This window comes from Lissotriton helveticus, chromosome 11, assembly GCF_964261635.1.
Source record: "Lissotriton helveticus chromosome 11, aLisHel1.1, whole genome shotgun sequence".
In the NCBI taxonomy this organism is placed as follows: domain Eukaryota; kingdom Metazoa; phylum Chordata; class Amphibia; order Caudata; family Salamandridae; genus Lissotriton; species Lissotriton helveticus.
Window position 1 is genome coordinate 656,729,959 of NC_136072.1, and position 27,440 is coordinate 656,757,398.

At 46.8% G+C, this 27,440-nt stretch overlaps 1 protein-coding gene across 1 annotated transcript; it reads right to left on the bottom strand.

Annotated features, from left to right (window-relative positions):
• Positions 1-160: 160 nt before the first annotated feature.
• On the bottom strand, positions 161-27,065 carry LOC144791055 (uncharacterized). Its single transcript, XM_078665690.1, has 2 exons — positions 26,964-27,065; positions 161-1,155 (listed from the first exon to the last, which is right to left on the bottom strand). The coding sequence occupies exons 1-2, from the start codon at positions 26,992-26,994 to the stop codon at positions 341-343; spliced, it is 846 nt and encodes a 281-aa protein (XP_078521816.1). The 5' UTR covers positions 26,995-27,065; the 3' UTR covers positions 161-340.
• Between the last annotated feature and the right edge of the window lie 375 nt (positions 27,066-27,440).

Genomic DNA, 27,440 nt, shown 5'->3' on the forward strand with positions numbered 1-27,440 from the left:
GTGGCATTTGAAGACATTTCACCTCACAAATGTATTAGAATCTGGGTACATACAAATACATCAATGCATTTTGTGCTAGTTAGATTTATTTTGGACTCTTGTGCGTGTAACGTGAGTAGGTGCTGTACAACAAGGGGGGAATCCAAAGTTCACAGCGGGAGATGTGATGCCTTACAGTATGAGTCAACAGAGTCCAGGCCACAGTGCTTGGCTTCATTGGGCACACTGCGACCAGCAAGTCCATGTGGGAGAGTCTGAAAGTCAATAGGGTGATTCTGTTGCCCACGAAGGCCAGATGCCAGACCAGGCGACCTGGGAGTTGTGCATGGCCCTATGCCTCTCAACGTCTGGACCGTGGATGACCCACCTTCCTTGGGGGACCCTCACGTGCAGGCCTTGACGATGCATGGGATTCTCCATCTGACAATTCCTCCTCCTCCTCCCTCCCTGTGCCTGTTATTGGTCTTTGCTTAGTTGTTTCTGGCCTTGTGACACAGGGAGGGTGCTGCATGTTGACAGCGATCAGACCGAGTGATTGGTTAATTTCCCTATGCACCGTCATGAGCTCATCCAGTCTTGCCTCCATCCGTCCCTTGTGTCGTTCTTGACTGGCATGTAGCTGGGCATGCTGGTTGGTCATTTTGTTGAGGGCCTCCACTACCAGGCTGAACTCCCTGGTGTCCCGCCGGTATACATCCATGATGTCTTTGAGTTCTGCCATACCGGGCCCTGCAGCTGGCTGGTCAGGTTCTCGCCTCCACCTTGTGCCACTCCCACCACCCCTGCCCACACGAGCTGGACCTGCGTTTGTGGGCACATCATGTCGACGGGACCCATGAGTGCTGGCAGTGGAGGTGTCGTCTGCCACCTCATGGGTGCCCGGCGAACCATGTCCCTCATTGTCAGACTGGCTTTGTTGTGGATTATGGGCAGGGCTCCAAGCTGTCTGCTGGGATGTGGCGGGAATGGTTGTGGTGGTTGGCACAGATGTATCTGTTCCAGCTGCTGCAGGGGTTTGGGATCCAGATGGGTCTGGTTGGTTGGGGTCATCCACAGTGTGTTGAGAGGCCTCGCTGACGGTGGGGTCAGTGCCGTGCTGAGCCTGGGACTGGGATCCATCTCCCCCCTGGTTGGGGGTAGTTTCCACAAGTTCCCCTGTGGGTGTGAGAGACAAACACTGTTAATGCACTATCATGCAACATCTAAATGTAATATACATTGTCATTAGCAATGTTCTCACAATATCACCCCCGGAATAGAAGCACTTCACCAACTAGCTTGGCAGCAACTACACCTAACGCTGCAGCACCCGTGAAGCGGGTGCGGCGAGGTGTATTATAGGCATGAGCAGGGGGGCGGTGCTTAAGTCCCTGCTGCAGGTGTGGATGACAAGGTTGCTCCTGGGAGTTGGAGTCCTAGCGCTGGCAAAAGCGCGTCTCTCCCGCTACGAAGTCCAGCTGACTCTCTCAGCAGAAGTCCAGCTTCTCACAATATCACCCCCGGAATAGAAGCACTTCACCAAGCAGCTTGGCAGCAACTACACCTAAAGCTGCGGCACATGCATTCATCTATCCTGTGATGAGTGCTATTTGGCAGGGATGGTCCCCTCCTCTGGGCCTTAGAGTGCAATATCATGGGTGTAAGGGTCTGGGAGATGAGGTCCTTCTCTTGGGCTTCACAGCACAGTTTGATGGCTACAAGGCCATGGAGGGTGATGCAGGCATTCTCTGGTAGGTGTTTTTTCCCTTGCAGCCCTGCTGCTCTAGTGTTAAGAAAAGCCAAGACTATCCGCCTTGTACATTCCTATGCATTTCTATCTGCTCCCCTTAGTAACCTTAATTCTGCCCTTACGCCACCAAGTCTGTGCCTGCTCCATCTGACAGTCTCATCCTGCTGCCTCCCTACACCACACAATGTCTGCCTGCTCCATCCCTACAACACCCAATTACACGCTTCTTGACTCCTCCATCCTGTACCAGCCAAGATAAATATTTTTCCATTTCTCCCTTCATCATCACATTTTTGTGCCTGATGAGTCTATTTTAAACACATAACTACTATAAGGTGTTCTGCAGTAAAGAACTCTGATCCAAGCCATTTGTTGTGTTCTTATCCATTTTACTGATCTTTATTCCCAAGAAGCTGTGTTTTGCAAGCCACTTCAAAGAAGATTAATTGCTCTACGATGTCACTTCCTATGAGGTGAGTTCCAGTGATGATGACACATTAGCTGCAAATTAGAGGGGGCCTTGTATCTTTCATTTTGTCCAGGGCCCCATAAATTGTAGGACTGGCCCTGCCCGAGAGCCAGATGGTCACTTCACCAGTTTTCTCACCCAGTAACAGAAGGCCTCTACACATAAGGAGGCCATTAAATGTGGGACCCTCCAAAAATCACCCTCAGGCAGGATTGCCCCGATGGCAGTCATTACCCCCAACTGGGTATCCAGCAGTAACATCTGCACGGGAGAGGGGAAAAGCACAACTCATTGCTGCAGCCCACAGTTGCCTTCTATTGACACAGGAGCGCATGTCACTTCCCTGAACAAGAGGCTCGCTGCCATGCACCAACAAAAACACCCCAACCGGGAGCTGTCCAATATACTGGTGGGGGTGTCATACAGTATGTCCGCTCCACACTCCCTATTTCAAAGTCAAAGGTATCTGTAGGGAGCCCCTAGTGGCGGGCGTGTGCAACAACAAAGGCGTTAGGGATTCAGTGACCTCGAAGTCCGAGTCTGTCATGAGGAGAAGTGGCTTGGAAGGAACAGGCCACCTGGCCTGCAGGGCAAAGGAGGTGGAGGAGCCGCTTCACCACTGCAATTCATGGGCTTCCTCCATCAATAGGGCTCGGATGCCAGCTGCATCTGGTCAGTCCTCCCCAGGCCTCAATGGAACCCCTGCTTCCATGCAGGGGGCACATGCAGTGAGACCAAGGCGGCAGAGGAACTGCAGGCAGCACTGTGACAGTCATTGCGAAAAGCAGCAATGAGCTCCTTGCTTGCGACCCTCTATCCCGGGCCACACCAACTCTTCAAGGCACTCCACTGTGCAATGTGGGGCCTCTGGTAGCCTTCCAAGAACAGGGCGGCTCACCACCCCTGTCATCGAGGCCCATCATCACCTCATCTGCTTCAACACTGCAGAGAGTGTGGGCCATCAGTCTAAGCCTCCCCAGGGCAACCAGGAGGGGGGAACTGTTCAGGGCAACATTTGCGGCAGGGTGGTGGGATTCAAGCCCTCATAAAGGCCAAGATGAATGCAGCACTGAACCCCGATCACTTCTATGCAACTGCTCCCGCCACCATCTTGGCTGCAGCCCCCACATTTTTTAACCCCTTGGTTGCGGGGCCAATTCCCCTGCTGTGCTGGGGGGAGGGTGGGCGCGCACAGCGCCCCGGTGCTCATGACAAGCTCAGCTCGTCATGAGCCACGTTTCTCGTGTGCTCATGACGAGCTGAGCTCGTCCTGACCACGCCCATTCCTTAGAACGCCCAGCACAGCAGGGGAATTAGCCCTGCACCTCAGCATTCTAGCTGAGCTCGTCATGAGCGTCGGAGGGGTTAATGTAGTAGACACATTCACACTTTCTGTCTGATTGTTCCATTCTTCTGGAGTGAAAACGCCCTGAAAGACTTGAAAAGTGTGTTGTCTAATTCTTCAACGAGTTGTGTTGTGTTTTACCATCATGTTGCCGGAGTTATAATTAAAAAATCTAAATACATCAAACTGTGTTAAGTTTGGGACTCTCGATGAGCTGCTAGATCACACGTCTCCATCTAAACTTCCAATTCTCAGGATTCGTTTTTGAACTACTCTTCCTTTTACCCAGTTTTACTTGGAAAGCCCTAAACAGCCTATGATATTTTCCTTTTCTGCAATTAAGATTGGAACAAAAAGGGGGCATGGCCAGGCAGCTGACCACAATAGCCTTGCGGCACTGAAGGTCCGCCAGGCAGTCTTGAAATCCTACCTCATCAGCTTACCCACTAACTCAAAGTTACGGCCCCACATCCTCCTGCCATGCGCTAAGCCGGAGATGACTTTCAGAGCGGCCCAACAGCCCTCTAACACCAGAATTGGCAAAGATTGATCGCTGAGGACAATGTCGCACTCCGCCGCCATTACGCCAGGGTGGCCTGAGCTGAATTTGCAGCTGTTAGAATAGGGATCTCTGATTGGCTAAGGCTTGCGCCAAAGCCAGGCAGAGACCACCACTCTAGTCAGGGCAAGGGAGTTACACACCAAAGATAACCCCTGCTCACCCCCTTGGTGGCTTGGCACGAGCAGTCAGGCTTATCCCAGAGGCCATGTGTAAAGCATTTGCGCAAGCACACAGCAACAACATCTCAGGCACACTACAAAAGGAACTGGACACAAAAGGTTATATCAAAATAGCCTTTGTATTCTCAAAACACATTAGAATAGTAATCACACAATATACACTGTGCCAACTGACACTGGGCAATATTTACAAGGCATTATACACACATGACAGGGCCACATGGACCACTGTCAGAACCATCACAAAGTGAACGTAGTAAATGTAAAACAGATCATATATGTACAACCAGTAACCACTGGTAATCACTATACTTAGCCTCAGCCTGTAACATAAACTACATTATGCACAGTATCACCTCGGGCGCGAATTACCTTCTGCACCAACCTCATCAGCATAAACACATTATGCAATCCTCTCATAAGTCTAAACACATTAGACCCTAGCCTCCTAAGCATAACTCACATTAGGGGCATAAATCACACAGAGAAACATAATCTCACTAGCATAAACCATGATATGCAAAACAACCTCATAATCATAAAGGACCACACTTAGGGCCAGATGTAGGTGGCCCAATACCGGTCGGTAACGGTCGGAATTACAGAATTTCGGCCGTAACCGACTGGTATTGGGCATTTGGGATGTGAGGGAGGATTCGGTAAATAACGAATCGGTATTTACCGATTCGGTATTTACCGAATCATCATTTACTGATTCGGTATTTACCGAATCGGTAAATGACATGTAGGAAGCACTTTGAAGAGTGCTTCTGTGCTTTAAGTATTCGTTATTTACCACCAACTATTAGTTGGTGGTAAATAACTAACCCTGGGCGAAGCACTACGCTACGCTTGCGGAGTTTGCGAAGTTTGCACAACTTCGCACTCTGCGAGCTGCACGTAGCACAGTGCCAACACGCGTACTGCAGCGTAGCGTAGTGCAGCGGAATTTTTTTGCTTGTTGGCGGTCCTCAACGTCATGTTCGCGACCGCGAGCAAGCAAAATGACATCCCGGCAAGATTCTCAATGTGGGGAGGTCAGGTTTCTCATTGTGAGTGGTTGTGCATGCTCGCAACTGCTCTCAATGAGAAACTACCAGTTTGCGTTGAGAAAGCTGCCGCTCGAGTAATAATCTACTCGAGCAGCAGAAAACTACAGCTCGCACTGATGCCGTTTTCAATGATTGCACAGTGCCGGATGCTTGTCCGCACTGTGCAATCATTGAAAACGCATCTTGCACAGTGCGAACATGCTACTACGCAGCACGCGTAGTGCTACGTTAAGTTCGCGTAGTGCAAAGTGCACTTCGCGTAGCTTCGCGTAGCGCTACTTCGCGAACTACGCCCACCCATGTAAATAACAAGTACCTCTGTAAATGCAAATCTGTGCAGTTACACTTGTGCCATGTGACAGACATACATGCCCTTAGGCCATGTATGTGTGCCACATGTGCACACAAGCACTATTCAGGAGTGCAACAGGGTGTCAAAGTGACACCCTGCCACCCTTGACACTTTCCCTATTTTACCGAATCGGTATTTACCGATTCGGAAATTGACATTCATTCCTATGGGCCTCCAGGCCCATAGGAATGAATGGCAATTACCGAATCGGTAAATACCTATTCGGTAAATACCGAATCTTAATGATTCGGTAATTTTTACGGAATTATTAGCTACATAGGATTTACCAATTCTAAAATTCCGAATCGGTAAAATTCGGTATTTTAGAATCGGTAAATCCTATTTACCTACATCTAACCCCTAGAGGTATAACACAGGGTGCGTAAAACATACTACGTAAATGACATTTCCTATCACGACATCTCATTAGGGCCTGGTGCCCTACAATCCCAACAGCACCCCTGGCCAACTGGCCATCTCAAACAGCGGCTCAAATGCCCTATGTCCCAAGAGTCAGGACGCGCTGCCATAGCAGCGAAAGTCAAGGGCGTGCAATCTGTGCAAGCCTAAACGTAGCAGCTGCCCACTTCTTGCTGGTCAGCTGGGAAAGTCAGGGGCAAAGGAGTGCATCTCACTCCTAACTCAAAAGGTATGTCCCCAAATAAAGAATGGCCTAAACGACACAGCTGCCCACTACTTGCTGGGCAGCTGTAAATATTTAAATGCGGTCTGGACATTCCTGGTGCCCTTTGAACAAATGGGCCGGAATTGCGGCAACTGTGAATGTAAATATCGAGGGGGACACTGGCAACGACTGTGCCTCTTTAAGTAAAATCACCCCTTTGGGGCAGCTGCCCTCTGACAGCGGGGCAACTGGGAATATGGCCAAACTGGTGGAAAGTACGGGCCCTTCTGGGCCCTCTAGACCCCCATGTGGGCTCTAAACCAACAATGTGCCCATCGTTGAAGCCACCAAGGTTCTGTAAACACAACATACCAGACGTTGGAATCACACGGGGCTCATTAAGCCAATAATGCCCCTAAGTACTGTAAGACTCAGCCCCACTCACCGGGCTGCTTGAGGACTTCTCATCTGCCGGTTGCGCTCTGGTCTCTGCTTCCTGCTGGAGAGACTTCTCCCGGGGAGCCCTCGAGACTCCGGTCAGGCCTCCTCTGCTCGCAGGCGGGACTCTGAGCTTCTCCCTCTTTAGAGAGACTCCGGTAGCAGTCTGCAGCATTTGTGGGGCTTCCCTCTCCTCAAGGGAGCCCTGCACTGCCATCGGTGGCCTCGGCCGCTGCCACTCCTTACCCGGGCAGCACGTGGGGCTCTCCCTCGGCCACGGGAGCCCCGCCACCCTGCCTCAGCCCTTCTGTCCTCCTGGCTTCACCCGGGTCCCCTCATGGGACCCAGGACTTCCTCTAAGGGCTCGTGGAGGTGGGGTAGGCTCCCGTCTTCCTTTAGACAAGCAGCCCTCCTTCCGGCCACATTTTCTTTCTGCTTCCATTCCGCAGGCCCCGCTCACAACCAGGTGGGCAGCGGATCGCGGTTGGGTCAGTTTCTTTCCTCGTTGCGACACAAGAGGGGTAAGCTCCCTCCTAATTCCAAATAGACATCGGGTGGGCACCTGTCAATAAGCTAAGATAAGCAGGGTGGGCACCCGATTAAATTCATTGAAATAAACGGGGTGGGCTCCCGCTCGACAAGGCAAATGTGTGGGAATCCCTAGGCTGGGGATTCCCTCGGAGGCAATGTGCAGCCCAGTGCTGCGACGATCCAGCACTTCTCTCCCTGGTGAAGTAAAATAAAAAGCGCTTACAGGGTGCTAGGTGCACAAAGTTCCTGAGGAATCCAGAGAGAATGCAAAGGGTCACTAAAGAGTCATTGAGGCATCCTGGGGCAAGGCTGTACCCAGGGAGGTAAGCCCTCATGGCAGCCCCCCTGGGCCCCAGCAGCTGCTGGCCCCCAGCAGGAACAGCAACCAAGAACTGACCAATTTTATGGGGACACAGCTCTATATTTATATTAGAAAAACCCTTTATGTCACAGCACAGGGCTGGGGGATACCAGTCAGAACTGGTATAGGGGAGCTTTGGAGCACTTTGTTGTGCTCAGCTCCTCTCTCCTTTGTCAGGTGGGGGGTCAGACGCACCACAGGGGTGGAGCTGGCATTGTGGAGGGAAGGCACAGTCCTATTCAGGTCCCAGGTGCAACTCCTCCCTCCCATCTACATGCAGATCTCCCTATTCACCACTGGGCAGACCCATCCTGGCAACTGGAGCCACCCACATCACCCAGCACCTGTCAATCACAAGCCAGACATGCAATTCACATCAGGCAGACAAACTCACAGTACACAGAAATGCCATCTTCTAAAAGTGGCATTTCTCCAACGGTCACCATAAATCTGCGCACTTCATTGCGCAGCATTTATCCTCACGAGTTCATACATACTAAACTCGTCCCTGCACTCCTCCCATACCAGGAACAACCAGGGACACACATATCCCCCATGCATTCCTATGGGAGGGCAGGCCCATCTCACCATACATACACAGAGAGCGCACGCACTTTACACTGGACCACAGTGCTAAAGTGCTCAGAGGCCTAAAATCACCAACACCAGGTTACAGAAAAAGGCTAGGAGAACGCAAAAAGTTTCGGGGTGAACCTGCCAAAAGGGCCAACCCCAACAGCAGCCTTGAAGACCTTCCCTGCCATGGCTGCGACCGCCCCACCAACAACAAGAGGGGGAGGAACTATGTAAACCCTGAGGTGAGTGTTTCCCGAGATCTGTGCCCCCCTCAGCGCAATTCGTTCTCTGCACTTCGTCGCTGCTTCCACAGTCTGCTTATCCCCCAGAGGCCCCGTTGTGACAGAGGCCAAGGGTGAGCCTGGGAGCCAGCCATCTGGCTGAGCAGGTCGACTCAAGTGGGGGCCATCGGGGCCTGCCCTTGCACGGCCGCGCCAATGGTGGTCACGGCGCAGCTGCAACACTAGAGCTGGCGGCCTCCGATGAGGGCTAGACTCCCTGATCCCCGAGGCGGCGAGGCCTCATGAATACACTACACACTCACTGGTCGACATTGCCCTGCGAGCGGCAGAGTTCCAGTGTTTAGTGCTCCCACAAATACAGTGCCTTCAGCAGCGTGCTGCACGGTGTGACGGGGTGACGAAGGTGCGTCCCCCTAGCGCTTTCCAGTGACTCAAGGCCAGTCTGACATGGGGCAAAAACAGCATCCATGACCATTCAGAGGTCAAGTGAACATTGCTTCTTCTGCTTTACTGTGGTGTGCACACATACGAGTGGTGACCTTACAGTCATTAAAGCCGGCACCTAAGGTATGGGTCGGAAAAACCCAAAACAAAGGCTTGTACAATTCCCTAAGCCCGCGGTGCTGCCCAAGATTCCTGACAGTGGCACGGCGGAAGGTGGAGTAGAAAAGGCAGGCCCTAGTACCACTCCTGCTGGATCTGGTGAGCTTTTGCAGGAACTGCGAGCTGGCTCCAGGGCGCTAAACATCCGCTTTGACACAAAAGAAAAAATATTGGACACCATGGGAGCCAAACTAGATGTCCATGACAAGTGCCTAGACAATGATGAGGGCAGGGTGTCTTACTTGGTGGATGGGGCAGCCTAGTCCACTAAACGCCTAGACAAAATGGAGTGTATGCTGAAAGAAATTGCCATTAAAAATGAGGATTTAGAGGCGCACAGTAGGCCAAACAAAATACAAATTCTTGGAGTTCCGGAGTCCACTAACACCGGCCACATGGACTTGTTTGTCGAGATCCTGCTCTCTGACCTTTTTTGCAAAGTGGCCTTCACTACTACCTTTCTGGTAGAACACGCTCACCACTTCTTGGGTCCAAGACCTAATCCAGGCTGTCCGCCGAGACCAATCATAGCCCGCCTACTATAATTCAGGGATAGAGACACTGCTTTGAGGCTGTCTAGAGAACTTGGCACCTAATCCTGGCAGGGCAACCACGAGGGGGAACTGTTCAGGGCACCATTTGCGGCAGGCTGGTGGAATTCAAGGCCCCATAAAAGCGAAGATGAATGCAGCACAGGACGGAGATTGCTCCTATGCAACCACTCCTGCCACCATCTTGGCTATAGCCCCCCACATTTTTTAATGTTAGTAGACTTATCACACTTTCTGCCTGGTTGTGCCTTTCTTCTGGAGTGACAAAGCCCTGAAAGACTTGAAATGTGTGCTGTTTAAATCTTCAAGCAGTCTTGCTGTATTTTACCATCATGTTGCCGGAGATATTATTAAAAAATCAAAATGCATCAAACTGTGTTAATTTTGGGACTCTCGATGAGCTGCTAGATCACACATCCCCATCTAAACTTCCAATTCTCAGGATTTGTTTTTGAGCTACTCTTCCTCTTAACCAGTTGTATTTTGAATGCCCTAATCAGCCTATGATACTTTCCTTTTTTGCAATTAAGATTGGGACAAAAAGGTGACCCCTAGACAAAATTGAGCAGATCCTGAAAGAAATTGCCATTAAAAACGAGAATTTCGAGGCACGCAGTAGACCAAACAACATACACATTCTTGGGGTTCCGGAGTCAACCAACACAAGCCGCATGGACTTGTTTGTTGAGACCCTGCTCTCTGACCTTTTTGGCAAAGAGGCCTTCACTACTACCTTTCTGGTAGAACGCGCTGGCCGCTCCTTGGGTCCAAGACCTAATCCAGGCTATCCACTGAGACCCATCGTAGCCCGCCTAGTAGATTATAGGGATAGAGACACTGCTTTGAGGCTGGCTAGAGAACGTTATCCTGGCAGGGCTCCATGCTGTCTCTATTTCCTGATTTCACGGCTATAGTGCAGGACGCTAGGTGGAAATATTTTGGGGTCAAAGCTAAATTTCGGAATTTGGGGCAAAGATATGGCATGATCTATCCAGCAAGACTTTGTGTGGATATAGAAGGTCGGTTTCGCATTTTTGGCACTCAGGCGGTACTGGATTTATGCAAAGACTACAAGAGGAGCGACAGACACAGGCTCAACAATAAATCATGGGGCTCTCCGCCGCACAGTGGATCTGCGGCCAGTGTGGAACTTTTTTCCAAGGAGTAGTGAGTGTTGGGCCATTTATGTTGGTATAACGAGGATGAGGCACAATGATTACAACATTCAGAGGTGCAAGAGTCACCTTGATGGATTTTGCAACTTTCGGGTTCTGGCGTGGCGTTGCCACACCCCCAGTGAATAACACATTTGATTGTTACTGAGATGATGATGTATCGTAACTTGTAGTATTTTGTCCTATCATGTAGTTCACTTGATGCAGTTTACAGCGTTAACAATAAGGGATTTCCTAGCAAAGGGGATTGCAGGGATGGGAGGGGACCATTTTTGCGGTTTGAATTTGATTGTTCTGACACAGTTGGTTTTCTGCTACTTGTCGTGTGCTGATACAGTTCTATGCTTGCAGTCTGCAGGTCATGTTACATGGGATGATGGTGGGTAGGCTGTACACTATCTCAGATGTTATTGGATCACTTGTATGTTAGGGGCTTGAATAACACCAGAAGGGAAAACAAGTCTTAAATTATTTACAGGGTCATTAAGCTGACATTGTGTTTCTGTAAGAAACCCATCTGTTCCCTACCTCTCCTACCAGTTTTGCCTCCAGCTGGGGAGTGCACTGTTACATTGTGAACCATAGTACATATTCTAGCAGCACTGCTATATTAATACATAAGCATTTCCCCGTTTAACTATACAAAGTACACAGTGATAGCGAAGGTCACTATACCCTAGTAACTGGGAGATTAATGGGATACTGCATTGCTCTATTGTGCATATATGCACCCAATGTGGATGATCCTGAATTTTTCTATAGCATACATGCACAGCTCCTCCCATTAGGTGCAGATTATATCTGCTTGTGCAGAGACTTCAACCTCCTCCTTATTCCAGAGAAGGACAGCACAGCAGACTCCCTTGACACCAAACCCTGGGCTCGCTGTACGCTGAGGGATCTTTGCGACTCGTTGGGCTTGGTAGATATATGGCATATGCGCAGCCCGAATGATCTAGAATGCACGCATTACTCTGCACCACACAATACCTGGACACAACTGGATCTCTGGCTGGTTTCGCATACTATGGCCCCCTGGTCCACGTCGACTCTCCATCTGCCTAGAACATACTTGGACCACTCCCCGGTTGCTTTGCAAATGCGGGTCCCCAGACCAGAAGGTAGTGAGAGACAATGGAAGTTTCCAGGGTAAGCTTTAAATAATGCAGTGTTCTCGGCAGGGTCCGCAAAGCTAAAGTGACATATTTTGAGCTCAATAAGGGCTTGGTCAGCACATAGGCGACTTTGTGTGAAGCCTTTAAGGTCTACATAGGAGGGGATGCATTGTCAAACACTCCGGGATATTGAAGGCACTGAGAGGCACTATTTCTCGCATAAAGCAACAACTGAATGCGCTTGATGCTGAGCAGATCAAGCACCATGACCCTTCCGTGATGGGCTGCTGTTTGTCGTTGCTGACCGAGTTCACGGAGGCAGCCAAAAGTGAAACTAACTTTCTTGGGAAGTACGCCACTGCCAGGCAATATGGTTAAGGCGACAGACTGGGGCGCATGCTAGCACAGCTTCTGAAGCCTGGTTCGTATCATATCCCTAGCCCAATCGGGATTTATTCCCCATAGATCTACGGCACTGAATCTGTGTACATTGTTTGCTTTGTTGCACAGGATTACGCCGGAGGTGTCTTCAGCGGCGTTCTTGTTGGACATGGAAATGGCAAGCAAATCCTTGGAGATGGCATTTTATATTAGCAGTGATGGGAAAACTGGGTATCCCAAAGGGTTCTCTCTAGCTCACTGCTCTGCTTTACGCGGCCCCCCACCGCAAAACTTCATTTAAATAGCACATTGTCCCCCTTGTTCTCTCTCACATGTGAAGCTAGGCAATCCACTATCCCCGCTGCTTTTCATATTGGCCCTTGACCCTCTGGTTAGGCACTTCCAGTAGTATATGTTTGCTGCCCCCAGGTAAATTTGGATCCACTCATCAGAGAGATAATCTGGTTCAGGAGCTACTCGGGACCGGGTATAAATTGGGGCAAGTCCAAAATCCTCCCTCATACGACTGGCACTGCAAGATGGGAGTGTGAATTTCCGTTGACATGATATGAAGACTCAGTCAGGTATTTAGGAATCCAGATTCACCGGGACACAGAGAAGATTGTCTGACGGAATTATGGGCCTGCTGTACATAACCTAGAAATGCAGATCAATTGTTGGTTGAGACTCCTGCTTTCACTGACAGGCAGAATCGTGTTAATGAAGATGATTGTGCTCCCAAAATTCTTAGATTTCTTTCATAATATCCCCATCCCGCTTTCAGATAGCTTTTTTACACCCTCAAATCGCACCTCATCAGGCTTGCATAGGGCAGCAAGAGACCGAGAATATGCTGGGATACCATGACCCTACCATACGAGAGAGGAGGGTTGGGCGCACCTGATTTTAGACTTTATTACCTAGTTGCACAAGGCAGCTTTCTCACTCATGGTATCACCCAGATGCTCGTATTCCCTACAATAGGCTGGAAGCTCATCTCATGCACCCGACCCCCCTACCTGCCATCTTACTTCAGGGATTCCCACGAGACCCCCGTGACCTACAGACAGTATCAACAATGAGTTGGGCATGGCATAAACTTTTGCAAGTTACTGGGGGCATTACCCTCTACTCCTCGGAAATTCCCATTGCGAACAATCCATTGCTCCCCATCACAGAGGAGAAATGAGTCCTGTGTATATTGAGACCACACTATATGACTAAGTTCGGAGACTTGTTCCTGGACGGATATGTATTCTCCAGCACTGGGGGGGTGGGGGTGGGGGGGAGTTTAGTGGGTTGTCCTTCATGGACCAATTTGTGTTTAGTAGAGTCCGTAGAGCGCTCTGCACCAAAGTAATGGAATATCCACTTGAACCTGAATCCATCCCTCTGACGCTTTTAATATCCAGCGTTAGTGGGGACCAATTAATCTCAAAACTGTATACGGCCACTGTGGCCCTTGTTCCATGGTGCGACGCAAAGGTTCGGGAGGCATAGGAGCTCGATTTTGGACACCCCATTTTGGACGACCAGTGGGCCTTCTGCTGCACCCAGACTAGAGAGGTTTCCCTCAATTGCAGGCATAAATTGATACACTTTAAATATTTATGGAGGGCTTATATGATGCCTGCGAATCTCCACGCCATCAATCCCAAACGCACTCGCAGTTGCCTAAAATGTGGCAGCCTGCATGCTGACTTTTCCTACTTGATGTGGAATTGTCCTAAGATTGGGAACTTTTGGAGGGCTATCTTCAGGTTAATTTCCCAGATGACGCATTTGGAGATAGACCCCATGCCTGAGGTCACCCTGCTGGGCTATGTATACAACATGCCAAAGAATCTTCATAAATTTATCGCGCAGACACTATTACTGGCTAAACATGAGATTGCTCTTAAGTGGGGCAGCAGACTCCCCCCTACGATTAATGCCTGGCTATCTAGTGTTACTTTTTGTAACACAAATTGTGACCTCTATGCTACATTGCTGCCACCTACCTCCTGGCCAAAAGACAAATGGGGGCTGCTAAAAGAATATCTACTGAGCTTAGATTCACTCTCTCCCACACCTCGACCAACAGGGATAGTCCCGACCGGGAAGGGCTGAATAGAGTGGTAAAGTAGAGCATTGAATAGACCTCCGGTAACACACTGTGGTCGTAGACATGGTTGTTTGAGGCATGGCTAGATGAGAGAGAAATAGGGATAATGTAATCAGAAATGTATATATATTCCATACCTACCTGTTTTCATTTCTTGATTGTGATTTGCATGAGGTCATTATGCAGATATATTAATAGAGATTGATATGCAATTGCAGTGAATTATTAAAACCAGACGGTGTACATGTTAGAAAATGATAAATATTTAAAAAGAAAAAAAAAAGATTGGGACAAAAAATAATACAGGTGCTGCGATCGAAATGGGGTGTGAAATGCACTTGGAAGAACAGTGGAATAATGCACTCTATACCATGGAAGAAAGCAGATTGTAAATATGGAAGTCAAAGATTCAATTGGATCAGTGGTTGCAGGTGGTGAAGACCAGCACTCCTTTTTTTGGTTCCGCGGCTTAATTTATGAGCGAACTTTGCCCCAGAGCAAGAAAGACAGAGAAAGGCAGAAAAGGTGGAAAGAAGGTGGAAGATAACTTTAGGAAACAATGGCAGGAGGAAAAATGGATGAAAACAACCTTAACTAGTGAGATAAAGTGGTAGGAAGTGTATGGTGGTGAAAGGAAGATGGATGAGGCAAACCTGGCTGGCTCCTATTAAAGCCTGCCCTTCTGCACTTAATAATTTATAAATTCAGCACTGATTGGATTGAAATGGTAATAAACTCATTTTATATAGGAAATGGATGGGGTTAACTGATAGAAGTAGCTACCGATCTTTACTGTGTGAATAGATTTTTGTATATGACTAAAAAAACTAAAAAACAATTTGGTCGAGAACTCTCTGAACTGAATATATAACATTTTTTTTGCTTGCAAGAAATATAAGTTGTTAAAAAAGCAATGATTCTAAAAAAAACTTAGTAAGTGTCAGTGGCTGAAGGAAAAATCAAAACACATACCAGTATAACAATAAGCGAAAACGGAAGGCTATTTTTAACCTAGCGTGCGTTAATAAAAAGTTTTCCTCTCACTTTCGACAAGCAGAAATGCCGTGCACTTCTCTTTAATTGAGAACTTTGGGGATGGCGACTGAAAAAACACACACCAGTTCACGAAAAAAGTATGTCAATTTTTTTCACCACCGTCTTTTTGACCTCTGTTCAACCTTCAAGTACGCCAAATTGATACCCAGTGGACACAAGTGATTAATTCTTACTCGATGATGAGAATATTTTTTTCTGAGACATATCTCATCTATTAGGTTGACCGCTGGGATATGATTGCTCTTTCTGTGCAGCTGTTCGAAGAGCGTTTCATCCTCCTATTTGCTTGACAGCTCTCACTGACGTACACAATGCCCGTGGTGCAGGCAGTGTTTGTATGCAGCTAATTGTAGACTTGTCTGGCGCGGTTTTCATGGCAGTTTCTGTTCACAGTGGTTTGAATCCTACAGAGAAGTCTCTGTGATTACATCGCACCATGCACCATTTCAACCGAGAAGGCAAACTGAAAATATAATTGTGCAGACCTGTGTCTTACTAACTGCATTATTTGCAGAGCGTATAGAACCTTGAGCCAGATGATGTATGTATACAAATTAGGAACTGCGAAATTCGTAATGTAAGAAAGGTTAAAATTTGTTATTAGTGATTCTTACTGGGTCGCAAATCACCAACCGAGTATTAATGAGGTAGGTCGAAGTTTGAGACCCGATGGGAATGCTAGCCATCACAAGGATGGTGGCCTGCTGGGGTCAGCAGACCACTATGTCTTTGATTGCTTTTAAATGAAGCACTTTTTTAAATGCAGCCTGTTTTCCTTAAGAGGAAACAAGATGCGTTTCAAAAAAAAAAAAAAAAATGTTTCATTCTTTAATCCTTTTTATATTTTTTTATTGGGGGGGGGGGTTTATATAGCGCAAACTTGACACTAAAGTATCAGAGCGCCTTATATCGGGACCAGTTGCACTACAGACAGACACATTCATTTTGGTTGGCACAGGAAGATAGAGGGCCTCATTAGGATGTGGTTCGGACTGCAACCGATGGCTTGATGGTTGCGGTCCAAACTCCATCTATTGCTGCAGTCCGAGCAACGCATTATGAAGGCTGCAGTTGGAGGTAGCAGTCGTAGAGTGCAACAAACACAATCCAACATGCAAATTGAACCCGACGGTTGGTTGGAAAGGCCTCGTAATCCCTTAAAGATGGAGTTTCTGCCATGGGAATATGATGTCCATTTCCGACAGCCTTTCCATGTTGGCCCTTCTGACATGGAAAGGATGTCAGATAGCGACAATGGGGGCTCTAGCAGGGCTCACATCTCTCCTGGCCCTCGCATGTGGCCCTGGGGGGCACCTATGTTGCACCCCTGAACATCCCTGCACAGTGTGGCAGGCGCCGCATGCCACACGATGCAGGGATGTTCACAAAGTCCCATTTCTCAGTGGGAGCTTGTGCTGTGGGTTGTTTCTGTCCACTGCATAAGCTCCCATGGAGAAATGGGACTTTGTGACCCCCCATGTGCAGTCCAATCCAAATTATGCTGTTGGAACCGCCGCTGAAGTTGGTCAGTTAACAATATGCAGCGGGGTCGGCCCTTTTTACGATGTCGGTCGGAGTTGGCTCCAACCATTTCTAAACTGGAATGGCATGGTGTGCAAAACCACCAACGGATTTAGGCCTAGATCTTTGTTATAGGGGGAAATGTTTGACATTGTTTCAACATGCCTTTCATCAATTGTTCTTTTTGCATTTGGGGCCCTAAGTGGGAAGGGTATGCCCAGATGTGGGTCCAGGTGCACCATACCACTAGTGTCAAGCTAGCCTGGCTGATGAGGGCTGATATCCTGAAGCCAGTCCCAGGAACTTGTTTCCGGTCCACGGAGAACCTGGCCTGGCATTTCAGGCTGGACAGATCCTATGGGAAGCAGGGTCAGGACGGATTTGCATATGGCTGAGTCTAAACTGGAATGGCATGGTGTGCAAGAAAATGATGGATTTAGCTCCATATCTCTGTACTGGGGGTGAATGTTTGACACTGTTTCATCATTCCATCCATCAAATGTTCTTTTTGCAGTTTTAGAAAATTGGCATTTTCTTGTCCCAACCATTTGGTGCCCACAGCCTGTATCCTGAGTCACATGACAAGGTGTAACTAGTAATTGGTCTTTGTGTATTGTTTCGAGACAGTGAGAAAAATGGGAGTATTGGTGTTTGCAGGATGGGCCATCTCTGACTTGATAGAGGCAGTAGCTGTCACCTACCATACTTACACGTCATAAAGGCTCTGCCTTGGCATACTCAGAAAGGGTTTCACACCAGTCTTTTGTGCCCCAGACAAGCTGGCGACAGGGCAGGGAGGCAGGACATTTCAAAAATTTCTGGGTGGAAACTCCAGAAGCACCTTCTACTTCAAAGCTGGTGCCAAGTTTAAATATTGGACCCTCATACCCAACACTTAAGTGCACCTCTGCACCTGTGGAGGTCTTAGAAGTACTGCATCTCGAACCCAAGACCACTAGAGTGACTCCAAGGACAAGTTAACATTCTCCTGATCAGAGCCTCAGTGACAGTCAATGCTCCAACCATCTGGAACCCAGTACATGGACTCTGTCTGACGTGAGTCATGCCCACCCAAGTGTTGCACCCACAGTCCAGGACCTTTGAAACTGGTTCTGAAGGTGCTCAGCCAGTCCAGCTGTTGTCTCTTGGCAGAACCGGCTCAGCCCGACACATCTCCTCACAGCTCTAAATTGGAACTGTTGCTGCGCTGTGCATCTCCAATGCAGAACCTTGTATCTCAACCCGTAGCTTCTTCATAGTTGCTGCTGCGCGATGCATCCCCAACGCAGGACTTCGCATTGCAGGCTTTTGTTGAAGGCATCCTCTATGATGACGCAGGACCTGACATCGCAAGCCTCATCAATGGCTTCATCAGAACTGCCACTGCATGATGCAGCTCTGAAGCAGTACCTCCCATCACAACCCACAGCTTCTCGGGACTACCACTGCAGGGCACATCCTCGATGCTGCATCTCACAATGCTCTACAAGTATTTAAGATAGTTTTTTCAGCGAGCTTAACCTGGTCATTGTATCTGGCCCCTGCTCCACTGTGATCTTCCTGAACTTGTGACTTTGTCCCGGTCTGGTGTGACCAGATAACCACAGTTGATTCTTTGTGTTTCTGTGCACTATTTTCACCTAAATCTTTAAAATTGCATATATCCGGTCTACTGATTGGCTTTCTGTTGTTTTAGTCTGAAATAATTTATTGAATGTTTCTCTATTTTTCTAAATTGTTGTGGGATTGTTCTTGTGTTATGTTTTGACTTTGTTACTATTTGAAGTGCTGCATTAGTACTTTCCACATTGCCTCTAAGTTAGGCCTGACAGTTTTTAGGAGAATATTAGGATGAAGACTTGGAAAGCAGCATGTAAAATATGGATTCAGGTTAGGCGGACTTTAGTGATACCAAAATATAGTGATTTAGCCACAATTGGACTCATCAGGAACCCCAGTTTCTCTACTGGATGCACTGGCACAGCCTTTGAGAGAGGCCGGGATAACAAGGAGGGGGGTCAGTCGAATGAAGGGGGTACCCTGTGATCATGGGAAGTACTGTCCCTTCTCATGAACAATAGGATTAAAAAATGCAAATTTTACCAACTAACAAGTTGGGCACAGGAACAGTGTCAAGGAAGTTCTGATAGTTTAGTGTGGGAGGACAAATTACAAATCAACACACGCCCCCAGAAGTATCCAGGGGAGGGAACTAAAGGCTACAGGTTCTCCAGGGTGAGCTGGCCTCCAACCTACTGTATACACATAAATCTAGCTACCCGAAAATTGTATTCAGTTATGTTATGTTACAGTGTCCCTCGTGGCACTACTTAATAGGAGTGCTAGGCATACAAAAAAAATTAACGGTTTATCCTCACACACCACTAGGTGTCATGCTTCTTCATAGGACAACCTTTGCTCTCCAAATACCCTGTTTGATGGTGAGTGGGCCTACTCCTGAAGACAGGGAGGCACTTCCAAGTTTTAGGGTAGGCCTGCATGAATAGTGAGTTTAAAAACCCATTTGGCATCATAGATTACATTCATTTATTGGATACATCATTTGGTATTAAAAATTGAGACTGTGTGGCTAAGGGGAACTATTACCCTATCACCACTATTACTGTCGTCGGGGGAGTGGACATACCATCACTGGAGATCTTAGATCTATGGAAAGTATCAATGACTACACTCTGGGCTGTTGTAAAATCTGCATCTCTGAAAAGAAATCATTTATTCACAGTGCGAAGAGCACACTGGTCTCCGAAGAAGTTGTTGAAATTGGAGAGCAGAGGGTGAGGTGCTGCCCAAAATATGGATTGGAAAAAGAAGACGATGTACACCTATTTTGGCAGTGTCTGGCATTCCAAGATTTCTGGCGAGAAGTGGGTAAAGTAATTAACAAGATAAGGTAAGCTGTGTGCTGATACTTTTAGGCACTTTAGAAGGTGAATGCACCAAAAGAAAACTTGGGTTGGCGCAGTCAGGAGTGATTTTTAGGTTGAAGCCTAGCGTAAGACTGCGCACATGTGCAGTCTCGCTGGCGAGATATAGTGTCATCAGGAGAGTTCACTAGCGGGCTTTAAGCCCTGCCCCTCTTTCCCATTGGCTGGCGTCACCGTTCATGCTAAACGGTGGCCAGCCATTGGGAAAGAGCGTCCTCTGATGTACACTTTTCTCTTTTTAGTCCGTCCGACTTGGACTGGCTGCCCCGCCTTACTGCTGGCGTAAAAGGTTTGTTATCTTCCTTATGGGTCCAAACAGATGGCCCCATAAAGAAGATAATAAACCTTTTACACCAGCAGGCCGAGGCCATCCAAGTGGGATGGCAGAACATGGCGAGATCACGGCACCCGTGCTTTACTTTTAATGTTGTAAGTAAAGCGTGGGTGCCGCGATTATACCAAATGTAAAGAAATATATGTTTGTTTCTATTTCTTTACTTTTGGTATAATCGCAGCACCCGCGCTTTACTTGTAACATTAAAAGTAAAGTGTGATAGATATGGAGAACTCTGCCATTAAACAAATGTGTGCTTCTCAGAAATTGAGAGATTGTAGACTGAGAAGCGTACGGTTTCAAGTCCCTATGATTGTGGGCTGTATTGTGGGTGTGGTGGGACCCTGGCTGCCTACAAGATGTCTGTCACCCACTGGGGGATCTTTTCAGTCGACGCTTGCAGACCTTTACGAAGTTTCTCATTTCTCACTGCCTGGCAGCAGGTGTGTGAAACCGAGAAGTCTGCTAATGTATCTGGTTCATGAACTCCTTTTGCGCATGGGCAGCCACAGGGCTTGTTTTTAGGGAATGTTGGAGGACAGGCTTTGTTTATTTCTTGCAGGCATGGGTGGAAGCGCTGTACCAACCCATCTGTGCAGGGTTATTGAAGTTGGGCGTGACTACAAGACCATCTTTTGAGCGGACTCTGTACCTGGTTTGGAATGACTATTGACTAGAATTGTTATGGCATTTGTGTTTTGGGTGGGGGTGATGTTAGGGAAGCAGAGTGGCTTTGGTATAGGCATTCCACACCCAAAGTCTGACACGTTTGATAACGGGCAGAGCAGGATTTTGGTGTTAGTGGCAGGGAGCAGCGGAGACCTTTTGTGTTTTTTAGAGGGAGAAGAGCCTTGGTTCTCTTGAGGATTGATGTACGCACAGTATCAAACAGGTTTGATTGGTTGGGAGGGGGCTGGATTTCATGCCCTGCATGCTTCTGTCCCCTGAAGAGCTTTGTCGTTTTAATTGAGATGCTTGTGTTTTTAAATTGCGTATGTTGCATATACCTTGTATTGCCAGGCAGGCGTCTGCATTAACAGTATCCGTGGCTTGTGCCTTCTGTAAAAGTCAGCTTTTATTTATTTCTCCTTTTTTTCTTCTTTGCTACTAATATACAGTATTGCATTTTAAGACTGACTTTCTTGTGGCAACTAGGAACAATATCTCGAGGGTAGAGGAATAAAACTGCCTGTGGACCCTTTGTTCATCATAAGTGTCTTTTCTAGGTGGCGATGGTAGTTCCCTTTCTTGGTCAGCCATTTGCTTTGTGCCAAACTTTATTGTCAAAAAAATAATGTTTCTCGTTGGTTCTAGGCCTCTGATTTCTTCCGCCGTTGACAAAGGACCTGACCAGTGTTCTGTGTCTTCTGTATAAGCAAACGGGTTCAGTGTTTGATAGTCCAGATTTACTGTATAGCAGAACCCCCAAGGTCTCAAGACAATTGGGGGGGGGCTCATTTCTATCTGTTTCTAATTTATCTCCTTTTGTTTTTTGCCAGGCTCCACATCTTCTGGAATGACTTCAGTCACACCATCCAACACCACCATGAACGTCTTTGATCGCAGCATTAACTTTGATGCTCTCTTTAAGTTCTGTCACAAGTGAGTATTCCTATTGTTATTGACCCTCCCTGATGTGTGTGTGTGTGGGTGTGTGTGTGTGTGTGTGTGTGGTGCACATCTATTGTGGGGCAGACCTCCCAATGACATCTCGAAACCAAACAGATATTGTTTTTTTTTTTTATTTTACTTTTTTAATATATCAAACTTCCTGGGACCTTGTTGACAACAGAGTAGTAGCTAAGGGAGTGGCTGTTGCAATGTCTGCAACTGGAGGACTGTTATCATACTGCTTAGACCAGTGATACCCAAAGAACATACCAGGGGCCACTTGCAGCCCTCTTGGCCTTTACATGCGCTCGCCCCTGGTGAACAGTAACATGATTTGTTTACTTGCTGAGCACTAATATTCTGAAAAAAATTTGAAACGGGGAAGCATTTATTTGCAGGTTAAATGAAGTAACCACTGTGGTGTCCTGCACCACTTAACTTTAGTTAACCTGCAAATAAATGCTTGACAGTTTAACATTTCTAGTCCTCCTTACACAATCCCTGACCCACCCAGGACCTCTTACCACCACAGTGTGGCACTCAGTCACAACACAGACCATACGTTGTAGCCCCTTAGCAAATGCTTACGAGTACCCATGATCGTACTAGATGGGTTGATGGTCAGTGTCTGGAGAAGGAATTGCAGATGCGGGTTGAAGCTGAAATCCTTGAATTCCAGAAAAGTTCCCACAAGGAAAGTTCTTTATTGCTTAGGAAAGTAGATGTTCCCATTATGGCCTGATTTGATAATAACCCATGCTGCACCAATGGATGTTTCCTGTGTTTAGCAAATGTTAATTTGTTTTGACTGCTTTCAGCTTCAGACAGACTATGACTTTTCTGTGAAGTTGGATTGTCCGTGCCTTGGCTCAAATTAAGGTATTTCATTCGCAAACCCTTTTGGCTATATAAACAAACAAATTAGTCTTGAACATATACCTAACTTATTAGTGGAGTATGGATTGTTTGTGGATGGAGGTCTGTATTGTGAGGTACTGATGCCAACTGTGTTTTCTCACTTTGTTTCAGCTCGTATTCCACCCAGCAGCACCTGAAGAAAGTTTATGCCAACTTCTCCCTCTGCATGTTTGTAGCTGATTCAGGTGCCTATATCCATGTGGTAACAAGAGTTATCCAGGTAGGAGATAAGTCTGTCTCATCATCCTCGACATCCCTCAAATCCACATGCTCGAACGAGTTCAGAAGGTAGAAATGTAAAATTTCAGAAGTGAGAAGAGTTTGCAAACCATGAACTCCATCATGCAGGGTTTAGCTAAAATACACTAGGTAGTCCTGGTGACCATTCATCAGAGGCTTAGATGACCCAGGAAGAGATAATTTCACATCAGACCTTGTAATGCTGCATTTGAATGCCCTGGGTGGCCTCACTAGAGACCAGTGTATTATCCACACCACCACATGGCATACGGCTGTTCTTAGTGCAGTCTACTAATTGGTTTCTTCCTGACTTATTTTCTGTAATTCAGATCATCCTGATGCTGAGCCCTCACTACCCTGGTGCGTTTCCAAGCTCTCTGTCATGAAGTGTCTATAATGTTTGACTTTGCTCTTTGCTGCTGCAGACTGTCTTCTTCCCTGGTGGCTCCCTGGGGATAATGGTGAGGTTGCGCTCACCCTCCCGCCTGTGGTTCTGTTTTTACCTTCCTTTTACACATTGTTAGTCCAAGAAGCCTGTTGAAATACAGATGTGGTTTCTGTCTGCTTCTGCAGTCTACATTAATATACCTACTGGGTTTGCTGGGGATTATGCTGTGACTAATGTTCACATTGTCTGTTGCAATTCCTTGCTTCCTGCCCTTTTGACTACCGACTCTTAGCTACTACAAGGTGGACTTCGTGCTTTTGCCAGGCTGTTCACGGTGACTAATGTTGTCGCACCCACTCTTGTTATTGTTGTTTTTTAGGTCGAAGCCTAGCGTAAGACTGCGCACATGCGCAGTCTCGCTGGCGAGATTTAGTGTTATTGGGATATTACACTAGCTTTAAGCCCCGCCCCTCTTTCCCATTGGCCAGCGTCACCCTTCATGCTAAACGGTGGCCAGCCATTGGGAAAGAGTGTCCTGTGATGTACACTTTTCTCTTTGTTGTCTGTCCCACTTGGACTGGTTGCCCTGACCTACTGCTGGCGTAAAAGGTTTGCTATCTTCTTTATGGGTCCAAACAGATGGCCCCATAAAGAAGATTATAAACCTTTTTCGCCACAAGGAAGTCAGGCCAAGCCCATCCAAGTGGGACGGCAAAAAGAGGAAAGTCTACGTCGTGGCGGTGCCACGATTATACCAAAATGAAAGAATTACATGTTCTTTCTATTTCTTTACTTTTGGTATAATCGCGGCATCCGCGCTTTACTTATAACATTTTAAGATTAAAGCGCGGGTGCCGCGATTATACCAAAAGTAAAGAAATAGTAAAAACATCTATTTCTTTCATTTTAGTATAATCGCGGCACCCGCGCATTACTTTTAAAATGTTATAAGCAAAGCGCGGGTTCCACTGCTGCCTGGCGAGCGCTTGTTTCTTTATACGGGCTACATTCCTTCTGTCTCTTGAACTGAACACACATTTGGCAGTAGAATGTCTCTATATACACTTAAAGCATGGAAATGTTAGACATTAGCAATCTGAAAACTTGTCAGGTATGCTCACAGTTTCCTCTATCCCTAAAAAGCACTTCTTGGGAAACCTCATGCAAAGTATGTCCACGAGTGCAAAGTAGCCTGCAAAGTGATCAAGGAAATAGCCACCCTATTTATAGTTAACCGCAAGATTTATAATTACCTTCTCTTATTTCGATGTGGTGGTCATTGACAAGGAAACAGTACAAATACAGAATATCTAGCAGGATCTTTAGGAATACCAAAAAATCACCATAGTGCGTTTAAAACACCCACTCTAAGATGGACACACCTTAATGTGTAATCTCCCGCTACAACAGGACCAAAGCAAACTTGGTTAAACTCCCCATTCTAAAATGGCGACAACTGACTGACTAACGTGAGAGCTTTCAACGATTGGTGTATATTTTGGTACGGCGCAATAAGCACTCAAATGTCAACTCAGGAAACCTACAGTACAACCCGGAATTACGTCAGAGTTTCTTCCTGGGTTGCAGCCGGCAAGATGGGGCAGACACGCAAGTGAGTGTGGCCATGTTTGATTCGGTAGAGCTGCAGTACATGTTGTCCTCTGTGGAGGCGATGGAAGTACAAGAGCAGAGTCTTAAAAACTTCGGGTGGGGTCTCTACAGCGCTGTTTGTGACACTTTCTTTGGGTAGGCGGGGTTGACGTCTAGTTGCCATTATGTGATAGACTTCCACCTGACATGTCAGAGCACTGACCAAATAAGAGTTAGGGCAGTAAACACTGAGGCATTTATACAGAAAAAGAGGACAGAGTTGATGTGTTTAATGCTAAAAGATGAGGTGGTTGGTGTACCTGGCTGTACTGGGGTGTAAATGATGACAGAGAAGGGGACAAGGGAATGAATCCCGGGCACCTTACAATCGTTGGTTTGCAATCTAAGTGGGATTGTAGAGCCGCTAGGCCTTCAGGGCACATATGTGGACAGTAAGAAGCAAAAGGTGATGGAGCATGCCACTGTTTGCTTCAGATATGACGAATACGTGCAGCGTTCAATCTCGGACCTAGGGGGGTCAAAATAATCTTGCTATATGAGTATGTGGCATGGTGCCATGCTGTCAATTTACTAAGGGGGTGGATAGAGAAAGAAGTGGCCATGCTACGTTGTTGGTATTGGGGATATATTGATATGAGTTCAAAGCATTGTGTAAGAATTCAGAAGAGTGCCGGTACTCTCCCATCAAAATGAACAAGCATTAAAAATGCAATAGGTCTCGCCTTTTATTAAGTTAAAGCCATTTGCTTTGCTATACAATACCATAAGCAAAGCAAATGGCTTTAACTTAACCAAAGGCGAGACCTGTTGCATTTTCAAAGCTTGTTATATTAATATTAGTTGCACACAGAGAAATATTTTTAAAATGGGTTTCCAACGTTCCTCCAACAGGCTCCGAATGGGTGAAGACTGCTCAGCGATTTGCTAAACTGGATTGTATCAATGGGTTCAAAAAATGGATGAAAATATGGGGACCTTTCCGGGAAAAAATCTAACACTAATCCATAATTCTAATGATTAAAGATGTAATTTAACATGGGAGGAGGACCAAGTTGGGTAGGGGAACTCCCAAAACATGTTAAATAAAGGACTACTCAGGAGTCAGTGACCCTAGGCTAGATGAGCAACACAGGAAGGTCACAAAACACTTCTCACCTGTTGTCTTATACGAGAAAAAAAAACTGACAGTTTTTTGTGCCAAGCTACCCAAGGGTTAAGCCGAGGTTAACCAGTAACCTTATTTCCTACAGTACATATACCTAAAAAAAGCAAACGTGTAAATTGAACGTTTTAAAACCCATGCAAATGTGAATAAATTTGATACTGGAAGCAATCATTTCAGTTGTTATCTCTATCCTGATTAGTTGGAGCAGCACAGTTAAAGCAAACTGAAAGTAATGTAATAATTTGTGGTCTCAATTTAAGCAGCACTGGTAAGTGCCGACAAAAAGAGAACATGCACTAGGAATAAAAAAGACAAAGTTATATGCTGGAGTCTAAAATATTGCTTCGTTTTTCAGAATTAAGATTACATTTGGAAAAGTTCAAACCTTCACTTTAAAATGCCAATGTTCACATTTTTTGCATGTGAATGAAATACAATATTTCTTCATTTGTCTATCTGTTTGATGTACACATATGTCTGTATTTGTGCATAATTTTTTGAAGTTCAACTCGTAGACATTGCTTAGATGGCGGGGTCCCCAGGTTCCAGCAGTGATTTAGTGGGGGTCCAAAGAAGTCAAAAGGTTAAGAGCCTCGGCTGTAGATTAATGACTATAGCTTACCCCTATGGAGGAGGAACACGATAACTGAGCACAAAAGGAAGCAGCGTGAAGTATGCAGTACATTGTATGATGCGCTTTCAACTATGTGTGCTTCTTTCATGATTTTCTGCTGCTATGCTCTTTTTACAGTAGCCTTTACTTACTCGTTGGCCCTTCCCGTACCTTGTGAGATTTGGAGAACTCCACGAGACATGGTTCTTCTCTCTTTGGCATTGCTCTGAGCCCAGAGCCCGCCTTTTTTTTCGGAATCTGTGGCTGAAAACATTCACGCAGGAAGGACATGAATCTGGTAGAGGACACCTGAGAAGAGACAATAAATGGTCTCAGGAATACCTGCAATTGAGTGACAAGGGTCTCTTTAATGAACCACTGCTGAGTGGCTTAAATCAAGGAATTATGACAGCAAGGTGGGAATTAGAATAGGGCCCTAACACCAGTGCAGAAGGTGGCAAAATATAACGTCACCTAGGGCAGCAAATAAGGCAGTAGAACTTTTTTTTTAAATAGGGGTGTTGGCCGGTTGTGTTCGTGCTCTAAAATGACAGTTGAAAACATCCTAGACTGAAAGGTGGGCAGGCGTTATGCAGCTCCTAGCTACTTGGTATGTAAATGTGGAACCCCCTGGGCCGGACTGGGAAC

Bases quoted from the DNA above. Each gene is read 5' to 3' on its own strand.
- LOC144791055 (XM_078665690.1), bottom strand. From the start codon at position 26,994: ATGTCTCGTGGAGTTCTCCAAATCTCACAAG. The intron at 1,156-26,963 runs GTACGGGAAGGG...TCACACCCACAG, and splicing joins AGTTCTCCAAATCTCACAAG to GGGAACTTGTGGAAACTACC.